This window comes from Acyrthosiphon pisum, chromosome X (genome assembly GCF_005508785.2).
Source record: "Acyrthosiphon pisum isolate AL4f chromosome X, pea_aphid_22Mar2018_4r6ur, whole genome shotgun sequence".
In the NCBI taxonomy this organism is placed as follows: domain Eukaryota; kingdom Metazoa; phylum Arthropoda; class Insecta; order Hemiptera; family Aphididae; genus Acyrthosiphon; species Acyrthosiphon pisum.
The window spans coordinates 2,857,913-2,871,032 of NC_042493.1; the positions used below are offsets into that span (position 1 = coordinate 2,857,913).

General features: G+C 28.3%; 1 protein-coding gene across 1 annotated transcript in view; it reads right to left on the reverse strand.

The window, feature by feature from the left end:
- LOC100167492 (putative fatty acyl-CoA reductase CG5065) overlaps positions 1 to 9,551 on the reverse strand; it is an 84,374-nt gene extending 74,823 nt beyond the window's left edge. The window contains 1 exon segment of the mRNA XM_016805057.2: positions 8,844 to 9,551. Coding sequence (XP_016660546.1) covers positions 8,844 to 8,860 — 17 coding nt within the window. The 5' untranslated portion in view covers positions 8,861 to 9,551.
- Between the last annotated feature and the right edge of the window lie 3,569 nt (positions 9,552 to 13,120).

Here is a 13,120-nt window from a genome sequence, read left to right on the forward strand (position 1 = left end):
TATATATATATATATAATAATAATAATAATAATAATAATAATAATAATAATAATAATAATAATAGTTATGATAATACATTTGTGGTATCTACAGGCTTCGCGAATTTTTAAGAAAATCCACTGTCAATTATAAGTCATAAATGATAATATATAAATTTAAAGACTAAAAGTATGGCAAATTATTTCAAGTAATAGTGTATTTGTAATTATTTTATTTTCGTGCTGTGTACAGGCTTCGTGGATTGTTTTTTGTGTATTTTGGTTTTTTTTCTTATATTTTTGTTTAAATGACTAGCACATTCTTCCAATTGCAAAGATCGCAAAACACTCCAGAAACTTGGATTAGCCGATCCAAATAATTTATAGAATGAACTATTCCATCCTTCGCTAAAATTATTTGCCCTATGTGAATTATTAATCGTTTGATTTCTGACGTTCCAAATTTGAAGAATGGGTTGTGTGTGGAGTGTATTGTGTCACCAAACTCATGTCTCATACTGATTGCGATCACGATTCGCGATCTAAAGTTTTGAGCAATTCAATTTTATCTTATCTCCCGACTGTATATCCCGGTTTATTTATATCATACAAAGTGTCCGCGATTGATTTTTATCAATTTATTTTCACCGTACAAAGTGTCCGCGGTATGCAACTCAAACAATAGATAGTACAAAGTGTCAGTTTACCGGATGTTGAGAATTGCCGCCATCCCCTACTAGGGCATGGCAGATACCTACGGGTGCCGGTGCCCACTTGAAAATTCTGCCAAACACAAAAAAAACGTGTGTTCCCCCCTGGCCCCTACCATCCCAAAAACCTACAATACATACAGCTATTGGCCTTAGTTGCCGTGCTTAAGACCATTAAAAAAAAAAAAAAAACAGAATAAATCTAAATGTTTTGAAAAAGTCATTGTGTTTATAAAATATGATAATATGCTTAAAATTTTCAAATCCCCATGGAAAAATTTTTTAACTATAACAAAATAACTAAAATTGCATAACACATTCTTCGTTTAAATATATAATTTCTCGTCCATATTAGAACTTAAAAATTCTATATTTTTTATATTAATTCATATTTGGTATCGTATGACACTATAGGTTAATAAACAAAATATTTTCATTTTTTAAATGTAATATATATAATATTATGTATCATAATATGTACTTAGTGTAAATTACACAGTTACCAAAGAGAAAATTCATTCATGAATCAATAATCATAAAAAAAAAGGTGGGTAAGTGGATGTCACTCTGCTGTACAGTAGGTTACAAGTGGGTCACTGTATAATGGATAGTATTAAATTTGAATTCAATGATATAATATCACTGTATAAGAAAAACGATTCTGAGCGGAGACGGTTTGTCAGTCTAGGTATTAGACATACATATTATAGCCTATACTAATCTATAGTATTAAAAAAAAAATTAACCTATAATAGGTATCAATAATAAATTCCAAATTAATCATATCACAATATCCATTAGGTAACGCGTTATACATCAACAACAAACCATGGTACTATCATAGATATATAATAGTATACTTTAGAAGTTTCAAGTACCCACAAATAATATTATACAATCACAACAAAATAACTAAAATAGTTATTCCAGGTTTTTTAATATGTAATTTCGTCCAAATTTGAACTTAAAATGATTATAAAAATAAACTGTGCCTATGTATTTCTTAGAATTTTTGGTAACAGAATTAAATATTTACGTGGAATCTTGTTTTAAATTTTTAATCCTTAGATATAAAAGTTGAACATTTTATAAATTCTTAACTACAAAATAATTATTCAATTTTCAATTTGATAAATTTTGTCAAAATTTCAACTTCAAATGCTTATAAAAAATAATTGTGCATATGTATTTTTAATATTTTTCAACTGCTATTGTAACAAAGTATGAGGATTGAGGAGCCTTGTATTAATTTTTACACTTTTTAGCCCAATAGATAAAACTTTATTGATATTTATAGAAAAAAAAAAATTGAAAACTTACAATGTCCGAAAACAGTTCAAAACAAATCAAAATATTTTGAAAATTTTATCATGTATTGAAAATGGAAATATAAACAACCAGTGAAATTTGCCCACCCACTGGCTACGGCACTGACTGTGCGTATGAATTTTTTAGATTTTTGGTAACAGAATTAACTACTTACGTGGAATCTTGTTTTAAATTTTCAATCTTTAGATATAAAAGTTGAATCAAAATTTTATGTACCTACGGTCATTTGTTTTAATGTTACACCAAAAACCAAAATCAAATTTCTCGAAAACAGCTTTTGCGTAAAAATTCCCGTTTTTCCTTAATTTTTCTTTTGTTTTTCCCGTCGCTTTTGAAAACTACTGGGAAATTTAAATTTTGACCTCCTCAATGCACCAACGATGTTCACTTTCCTATCAGAAAAGGTACTGTTGAAGAAAATCCAAGCACTTTTACTGTCCTAAAAGGTGATGACAGACACAAAAAAAAATTTAAAATTAAAAAATTAAAAAAAAAAAAAACACACATCATTGTAAAATCAATACATTCATCGTTCCACTCAGAATCTAAAACATATTAAAAATAATATATAGTCACAATATTTTTTTTTATAAACGTTTAAAGTTAAAAAGGTGGGTAAGTGGATTTCGCTCTGCTGTACAGTAGCTTACAAGTTGGTCACTGAAATGGAATGTGTTTAATTTGAAATCAATGATATATAATCACTGTATGAAAAACGAATCTGAGCGAAGGCAGTCAGTCAGTCTATGATTTTACTAAATATATTTGATGAAATTAATGTGAATAAAGTAATTTATTTACCTGTTCACACGTTTTACATTTTCAACCCTTAGCTAGAAAAGTTGAATAGTTTAATAATATTTCACTACTAAATACTTTTTAAGTATTAAATTTGATAAATTTTGTCAAAATTCAAACTTTAAATGCTAATAAAATAAAAATTGTGACCAAGTATTTTTAATACTTTTTAACTATTGTTATAACAATATATTAGGAACCTTGTATTAAATTTTCAAGCTTTTTAACACTACAAATAAAATTTTATTGATAAAATTAGAAAAAAAACTAAAAAAAATTGGAATCTGAAAATATCCGCAAATCATTCAAAACAAGTCAAAATATTTTGAAAATTTTATCGTATATAGAAAATGCTAATATAAACTTCTGTGAAGATTTTGTGTATCTACCGTCATTTTTTTTAGAGTAACACCAAAAACCGAAATCAATTTTGTCAAAAACCAATTTTGCGTAAAAATTCCTTTTTTTCCTTAATTTTTTTTTTTTGTTTTTCCCAGTGCTTTTTAAAACTACTGGGAATTTTAAATTTTGACCTACTGAAGTTTAAAATCAAAGCATTATTTCGACTTCATATCGTGTACACAGACAAAAATCAAAAAAATTTTAAAAATCATTGTAAAATCAATACATTCATCGCGTCTCTCAGAATTTAAAACAAATTGTGTATTTGTTATCAATATTCTAGGACCATAAACTTATATATATATTATTTATACTTACCATAAATATTTGGTAAAAAAGTTAGGCAGTAACCTCTATAAGGTTATTCCTTTATGAACTAAAACATTAAACAAAATCAACTACCTATATCAAAATCTGGTATAGTGTCAACTATTTATTTATATATATATATATGTATATATATAGATATATGGATCAATTTTGCTACCAGAAACCATCCTCGACGTTTAAGATTCAAGCAATTTTTCTGCTCCAAAAAGTCTTGTTAGGCATAAAAAACACACATAATTTTAAGACTATCTCATTCCTTTCTTCACTAAAAATTAAAATACAAATATTTCATGACGTATTTTACTATTGTAATAATATTTTGGTGGCCAAATATGTATTTATATATTATTGGTATTAAACTTACAATACGTTACGTTTGCTACAAGCTGGGTGGTTGAACTTTTGAAAATGTTTGCAGCGTGAAAAATTGTACTATGAAAAAAATAATAATATGAAACTCCATTGTAAAATAATAAATTCTTTGCTTTGTCCGGAATCTAAAATAATTAGTATAGCAATGTGTATGTTTAAAAAAAAGACGTCTGGTTACAGCATTCTTGTAATTTTATAGATTATAATACGAATGATTGTGACTTGTGTCAGGTAACAATTATAAGTCAAAATAATATACCTAATATATAATTAAACTATAGCAGTATATTCTGTTTATGAAATTATGTAATCGTTTAGAATAAGTTATTAATATTTTATTAAAATTTTGTTTGTTATTATTATTTATAACCATCAGCACGCAATTCGAAATTTTCATTTAGAACAAAATTTCATTTTCATTTGTTAAAAGTATTTTTGTAGAAAATTATACTTTTTGAAAAAAGTAATTTAATAAAATTAGCCTCCTATTACCCCCCCCCCCCCCCTCACTGCTCAATTCTCTCTTATATTGATAAATGTTTGCGGACACACTTGCGAGTGAACTCCTGATTTAAAAATAAAATATTTAATATCACTACACCATTGTCCTTTATATTATTGTTTCGGGTCATAGAATATTTCTACCTTATAAATGGATCAATTTGTTATATTCTTAATTTATTACGTACACGATGAAGCCATAAATGTTACCGTTCTAAAGTGTTTTATATTACTCGACCTAGGGTGGATAATTATCTTAAAATTAAACATAAATGACACGGAAGCATTGAAATTCAGACTAAAATGAGTGTTAAAATAAGTTCATCCAACCATATAACTTGAGTATTGTAACCATTAAAATGATTATGTTGTAAATATATATTTAAAATAAAATAATTCATTAATTGTACCAATTCGTTTACTAAATCCTTATTTGTGTACAAGTTAATCTAAATATGCAGTTTAGAAGTGTAATATACATAATATCTAAGATATCTAAGTATCTAACAGCAGCGGCTTTCGATAAATATTAATATCAACTGTCATACCAGCCATTTAGGATAGTCGTGATTCGCGTCATACCGAATCCTCAACATCATGAGGGATGATATTTCGTCAAAATCACAATTTAGGGGGGATGGGGCTTAATAAGTTGACGTCAAGAATTCTACTCCAGGTCTGTAAAACTTGATAATGGAACCGGTTAATTTATTTATACTCAAACCATTGAGTACCTACTCGAGCCAGAAAATTATTCGATTTAGTACCAATTGACATTCTTCCAGACATATTATAATTTATAAACACCAATAATTCATATTTTAATAATTAAAAAAAATCCTTTAAAATTATTAGATAATAATATTATTGATTATTTTAGGCAACTCTAATTCGAACAGATTAACGGCCTTATCTACCTAGGTAATTGAAATTAATAATATTAATATATTAAAAATTAAACAACAGTGTTTTGAATTTAAACGTTTTTAAAATAGTAAATTATTTATTTATTAATTTATATTTAAACGCGGGACGATACCAATTATATGCGATAATTATATGCGATACCCCGTCATTGGATTAGTCACAGTAACGAATGTATTCTTTAATTTTAATTCAAACGATTCTGAGAGGTGACATATTAGTGTATCACTATTAGTAATTTATTATTCTATTAGGTACTTAGTAATACACTAATATGGTACCTATGTCGGTATGCCGAACTAACTTTTGTAACTTTTAAATTATATCTAGTAAAAACAATTACTTATGAAGAATTTTGTCATGAATGTTCAAGTCGTTGATTTAAACCTTAAATATTTTTTTTAATTTAATTTTTCCTAGCGAAGTTAACTTTTTGCTACCATTATAAATTATATTTAACTAAAGGATCTATAGTTACTTCAGAATTAAATACATCTTGTTAACATTATTCAAACGTACTCATCCAGTTGTTCGTATTCTTTGTAAGCATAGTACCTACCTTTACCTGATATTTAAATCAAAAGTAAATAATTTTAAGTTGATGACAAATTTAATATTCTATTCTATCGAATTTAAAACAGTTTTGTCATTTTATGAACTCCATAAATTTAAAATTACGACAAACATGAATTGAGTACTGGTTGATTCGAGTAGTTCATATCATAATATGAATAGGACCCATTTAGTTTGATCATAAAAAAGTAGAGAAATTATGAGATTTAATATTTAAAGTTAAACATTTGTCTACTTAAGCAACTACCTAAAACCTACTGTTAATATAAAAAATCTGGTAAGTGGATGTAGCTCTGCTGTACAGTAGGTTAAAATTGGGTCACTGTAATTAATGGTACCTATTAAATTTTAATTCAATGATATAATATCATTGTACACGAAAAACGAGGAGACGGTTTGTCAGTCTAGGATATTTTATAATATATTTATATGCAGTTATTACTTATTAGTTATTATTAATACGGTAGCTGGTTAGTTGAATTCATATTATAAAATAACAAAAAATAACTAAATTCGTTATTCTTGGTTATTTAATATGCAATTGTTTCTAAATTTGAACATAAAATAACTTTTAAATAAAATTGTGTTTTTAATTTTTGAGATTTTTTGGTTATAGATAATAACCTAATTATGCGTGGTACCTCGTTTTAAATTTTTACAGTAAACAGCTTTAAACAATTCAAACTATTTTTAAAATTTTGTCGTATATATTATATAGAAATTGCTAATTTAAACATTCAGTGAAAATGTTATGTATCTACGGCTATTTGTTTTAGATTTGCAATTTTGTTAAAAACCGATTTTGCGTAAAAGTTCCTTTTTTTCCTTATTTTTTTTTTTGTTTTGCCCGGTGCGTTTGATAACTATTAGGAATTTTAGATTTTGAATTACATTTTAAATACATTCCTGAGTGCATCAACACTTAATTTTTCTAACGAACAAGATACAAAAAAAATCGAAGCGATTTTACTGCCCCAAACGATGATGACACACAAAAAAAAAAAAAAATAAAAAAAATATACCCACCCCCTCCGCTAAGAATCTAAGATTGACTTATAACAATTCAAATCATTATCTATTTAGTGAATTATATTGTATTTTATGCCTATTATCACAAATCACAATACAAACGATGTCAAATTATTAAAAAACAGCACATTATAAATAATATACATAATAGATACCTCGTACCTTTATATGACTTAGGTACGTATATTATATCAATATCACTGAATGATGAATATGTAATATATACACAATTCAGTAGTATTATATATATATATATGTATATACTATAAAGTTATAAAATATGTCTTATAGAAAAAAATAATACGTCAAACGAATCATATTTCTGCGCAAAACTATGAATTCCATAGTTTATTTTTCTCAAAAAAAAAAAAAACAAAATTATAATGAAAAGTGAAGTAATTTCTATTTATACGTAAGTGAGGATTATTCTAAGGATTATTTCGAAAAAGTTTGTTGTTTTTTCAAAGTTTTTTGTAGATTTCGTGGAACTTGGGTAACCCTTGGATTTACTGGTAGGTACTTCGTCTACATACCTTTCGGCTCTCACCTATATTTTAACATCTGAATATTTTCAAACATCAATGAATTGTGTTATTATTTCTATATGGTTATATAGAATAAAAGTAATTAAATTAAAAATAAGTCAGACCATTACTCGTTGTACGTTAAATTATTTCTACTCATTATTGTGAATTATTTTTATTAGCTGTCGAATTTTTATGATATAATATTTTAATATTAATAATACATTAGTTGCATATTATGAGATATAAAAAACAAATCGAGAGTTTTTTATTATTATTATTAATCTAATATAACGAGATGAAATAAGATTTATCCAATATAACTGATTAATTAAAACAATAGCATAGAAATTATAAAAACATTGCTTTGATATACTTGTGTATATGTAGTGTATTACTGTATACCAATTTTTATTATTTCTGTTTGGGCTAAAATGATATTAATTTTTTTTTTATTAATATTGAAATTTATAAAATATTGACTTAATATTTTACTCATTGAGAGATCTTAGTCAAAATATAAAAATAGTTATGGTTTTGAATTTTTTTCACTATACGTTGACCACAAATAAGAAATGCTATACTATACAACTAAATAAATACAAATTATATTATAATACATTACCAATATTATTATAGTATGGTATAGTATGCACAATAATTTGACTCAATAATGACAATAACAGATAGATTTCTATTTATAATTTAGGTAGGTAATGATAAAGCGATTAGCGAACTAATAGAGGTGAGCTAAACCCGAAATCTGATATTAACAAATTCTGATCGTATGACAATTGTAATTCAAGGGCCAAGGGTGTAGGTACCTATGATATTATTTACGAATACAATAAAAATATATTATATTAGCCTATAAAACTAAAATCATTTTTTTAGATTTATCAACATCATTTGATGCCTGAAATTTAAAAATATTTCTTTTAAAAATAGTTGTTAAAAAAAATAACAATATCGGATATAATATTATCAGATTTCATGACGGTATAATATTATATATTATATTCACCCCAAATTAAAACACACGCAATTGGGCTTCACCAATTACATTTTTATTTTTAAAATCGTTTCAGTAATTCGAACAACCCGTATAAGTTATGAATTCACAAACGAATACATTAATATTAATACTCGTGAAAGTGTTTTCTTCTGTATATGGGGAGTTAACCTATAGTTATTTTCATTCTGCTCGAAATTGCATTCAGTTTTTATTGAAAAAAAAAAAAAAAAAACGTTTTATGCCTACACGCGACAATGATCGGTAATAATTACAATTTACAATGACATGCTTTACGTTTGATCACTCGTTTAACACGAATAAATTCAGTAGTTGTTTCATTAAAGACAGTGTTATTACCTGGCGATCTCTGGCATATATATATATATCGAAATTAACACGATGTCTGTCGTAGTAGGTGTATGTGTATTATATATTCACCGACTAAAATGTGTCGTTGTTGCGCGTTCTCTTCGCCGTCATGCCGATGAAAAGGTTTGAAATTCGACTCGAAGCGCGGATCGGAATTCACGAGGTATGACAGCGAGGCACGTAACTGCAGTTATACGGTTAGACGACGGCGGCGGCGACGGTGGCGGCAAATGTAAGTTTTCACCACGGGTGCATATAATGATAATAATATAATATAAAGTAGACCAACGTGCAGTCTAACGCGTAAATAGGTACCTACCTACAAGTCTACGGCGGGTGTGTATTATAATATTGTGTACCACTACTTGTATGATGATGATATAATATATTACATCGGAAGTCACGGCGGTGTCGTTTTAAGGTGCTGCTCTGACGGAGACGTGTAATGACGAAGGGGTGGGTATAGTCGGACTTGGATGCGAGCTCGGAACAGGTGAAATATGATATTATAAATTTACAACGTGCGCGGACTGCAGCGAACTAGTACGACGACGACAGTGGCACCCACCGATCGCGGGCGAGACGGCGAGTGTGTAAAAATCGCAATAACCGCCGCGTGGCCACTGCGAAAACCCTCGTCGACGGCTAAACCCGCGCTCGCGATTTCGTCATAATAATATCATAACAATATTATACACGACTGCTGTTGTACTATTATTACAGTATCGCAGTATAGTATATTAACGAAATAGACGACGACCCCTCTTCATCCCCTCCCCTATCCCCACCAGCACCGTGTCGCCGTGTCTGTCTAGGCGCATTATTACATTATCATTATTACTATACGTTTATATACGTTTACAATATATTATACACGTGTGTGTGCGTGAACCAAATACACCGAGGAATGTGTGGGCCTCACGCGATTATAAATGTTTGCATAAACATTATTTTGTCAGAAAAAAAATAACAATAATAATAATAATATGATGATGATATATGGTGTCGTCGCGTTCCGGACAATCGGTGAAATACGAACGACACACGACAGAGACAACGCTACCGCTGCGGTGCCCGCGACTGGCGCTCACCAAAAGCGCGCCCGACATTTTTGGACCGTGTAGAGAGAGGTACCGCGATGTACCTACCTATATAATAATATTCGTATGTCATATTATATATGCGTTCCTACGTGTTTGTGTGTGTGTTACACGAACTACTCAAATATTCAGCATGATAATAATATTATATGATAATTTATTACAGGCTTAACTGCAGGGCGAGAGTAATAGCAAGCCAGCAAGGCAAAACAAGCACAAATTTCTGATAGTCGGAGAAATTACAATTAAATATACCTGACATTTTTGAATTAAAAAATAATATTTTTTTTCTATTATATTGCAATTTTGCAATTCTCTTATATTGTCATCACTCACTACATTAATATACAAAATGTTACATAAATTATTTTATTTTAGCCTATTATAGGTACCTATCTTATATTGACAGCCTTATATTAAAAACCAAAGAATATGCCAATTACAGTAAATAAACCAAATTAATTACATTATTAAAGACGAGTAATTTACCTTAGGTATACTATTATTAGGTGGGTAGGTACTTATAGTAAGTATAGTACGTATTTATATTATATTTAAAAACATTATACCAATATTCAAATTGAATTAGATAAATTAGATTTTTAGATTTTACAGATTTGTGAGAAACGTGACTTGTATTATTATAAGACATAATATTAATACATTTAATAATACCTAAGTACCTAATGTAATCACTAATTAGATAGATTTTTTATATTAAGGAATAAAGGACAATGGTGTAAATGTGCTTATGGCCCTAAAATCTTTAACCCGCCTCTGGTAATTGTAAATCTCGAATAATAAACAAGGTCATTATCACATTATAGATATAATATACAAAATTTAGGAAATTATTTTGATTTTTTTTTCAACTACCTCGTAATTTACAGTGATTTTTCGCCTTTAGTAGTAGTATAGTAGGTACTTTGTGAAATACACGTTTACCTGGAATGTATCTACCTACTTGATTTGATATTAAATTAAATATAAACATAAACTTATTATTTTTATAAATAATTATATGCCATCCCATCAAATAATAATAAGCAATAATAATATTTTTAATGTTTTCAAATATTTTATGTAATAAACAATATAATAAGAAAAAGTAATTTTAATATAATATTATGCTTGCTTTGGCCCTCGTGGCACTGGAATTTTAAGACTTACAGGGACTCTTGGTTATACTGAAAATGTAGATACATACCGCCATGTTAAAGTATATAATATTGCCCTTCACGTTTATCGGTAGAGTCTTATTTTTAAGATGACTCGTGAAGTGTTGGAAATAATTTAAAATACATCTTATTACAATGATATCGTGTTTATTATTATTTATTATGTTCATCTAAAACGTTCACGCTGTGCCATATTATAAAATAATAGTTCAGCATGTGACAATAATATAATATTAAATCGTACACAGTGTGATATTTATTTGTAAAGTCAACAGCTTATGTACCGGCTGGTGGTAATAATTCAAGCACAGAATACACTTTTTGATCATTTTTTTTATATCAGGTACATATAGGATATCTGTGTGACGATTACTTCTTCAATGCAAAATAACAAGCAGCTAACAAATAATACGCATTTTTAACAATAGGTAAAACCTACTACAATTAAAATACATATAGCATATATACATTACACCTATTATGTACGTTTTGTGTACACGTAAGATACACATATAAGCCATTTCCCTCGATCTTATTATATAATATTATAATAATATAAAAAACAAACCTATTTTAAAAGGGTGGAAGAGTAAAAGGACTTTTTTCAGCACAAGTTAACCGCGAGCTAATGAACAAAATAAACAATTTGTTTTTTTTTCTTTCGCAGAATAAACAGAAATAAACATTTACCCTCGCGGTATTCTCTGCAATATAAACGTTGAACTTTGTATAAATCAGTATAAAAATACATTTTTCTCCGAACAAGAATAATTATTACTCTGTTTAATAATACAAACACCGTGGAAATGCTTTCCAGGAAAATTCTCGAGTTGTTATTTCTGTTTTCCATCATTTACTTATTTTGACACTTTTTCACAGTAAAAACGATTCTTTAGACATTTCGAGGATGATGGCGGCAAATTTCACGTTTTGCTTTGACTTAATTAAAATATTTCTCTGAGAATTAAATGTAGAATAGATTTTTAATTATACAAGTTTACCTAAATAAGTACCTTATTTTATTTTTGCACGTTACAAAATAAATGCAATAATTAACAATCGTTATTTGTTCTATGAATTATTTAAAGAATATACGTATGGTATATTATATAGTATGCGTAGGTGCATAAGTAATAAAATTAATAAACTACTCCAAGTGTATAAATGTCATAGATAATATTATATACATGGATAGGACAAGAGGCGTTAGGGCGTGTGCCTGAGCCCTGAAGTGAATATATGTTACCGCAATGGTTGTATTCGGTTATAGCTTGTGGTAAATGATTAGGCCAAACAAATTAACACATAAACAAATCAATTGATAACCATAGATAATCTGAATTATCTATGTTGACAACGTGGTTTATTCATAAATCACTATTAAAACCACAAGTAACCATCGTGGTAACATATATTCTCTTCGGTCACAGTATACCATGTGTATAAGATATAAGGATGTGCCATCCATGTATATATTATCTATGATAAATGTATACGAAAACGTTCAACTTTTAATGTGTGTGCGGAATGTTATTAAATAATCTACACATAAAAATGTATACGTAAATTATATTAGATACCTAATGATCAGGATGCCTCTTTCCATTGTGAGACAATCCAGACGAAGGCACACCTATAATAATTGGTATGGCCGTTGGCACCAGGGCCGTGTACGCTAGAAGACTTAACTGCTGCCAACGGGGACGTTGCCCAGTACTGGCCAAATGAAAATATCTAACCGAAACACCCACCTTACCATATTTTATTATTTTATTAATTACTAGCTGATCCTGTGCACTTCATTGCCCATTAAATGTACCAACTCTATTTGCCTCAAACTTTTTTCAATTCGTCATTTAATATTCGGTGTATGGTGTTCAAAATGTATCTTAGATTTTCCGTTTCCCAGAATAAAAATTATGATTCACAGCAGTATATTATCAGGTAGGCAATCTACCTATGGTAGATCACGGACCCCGTGCTGTTT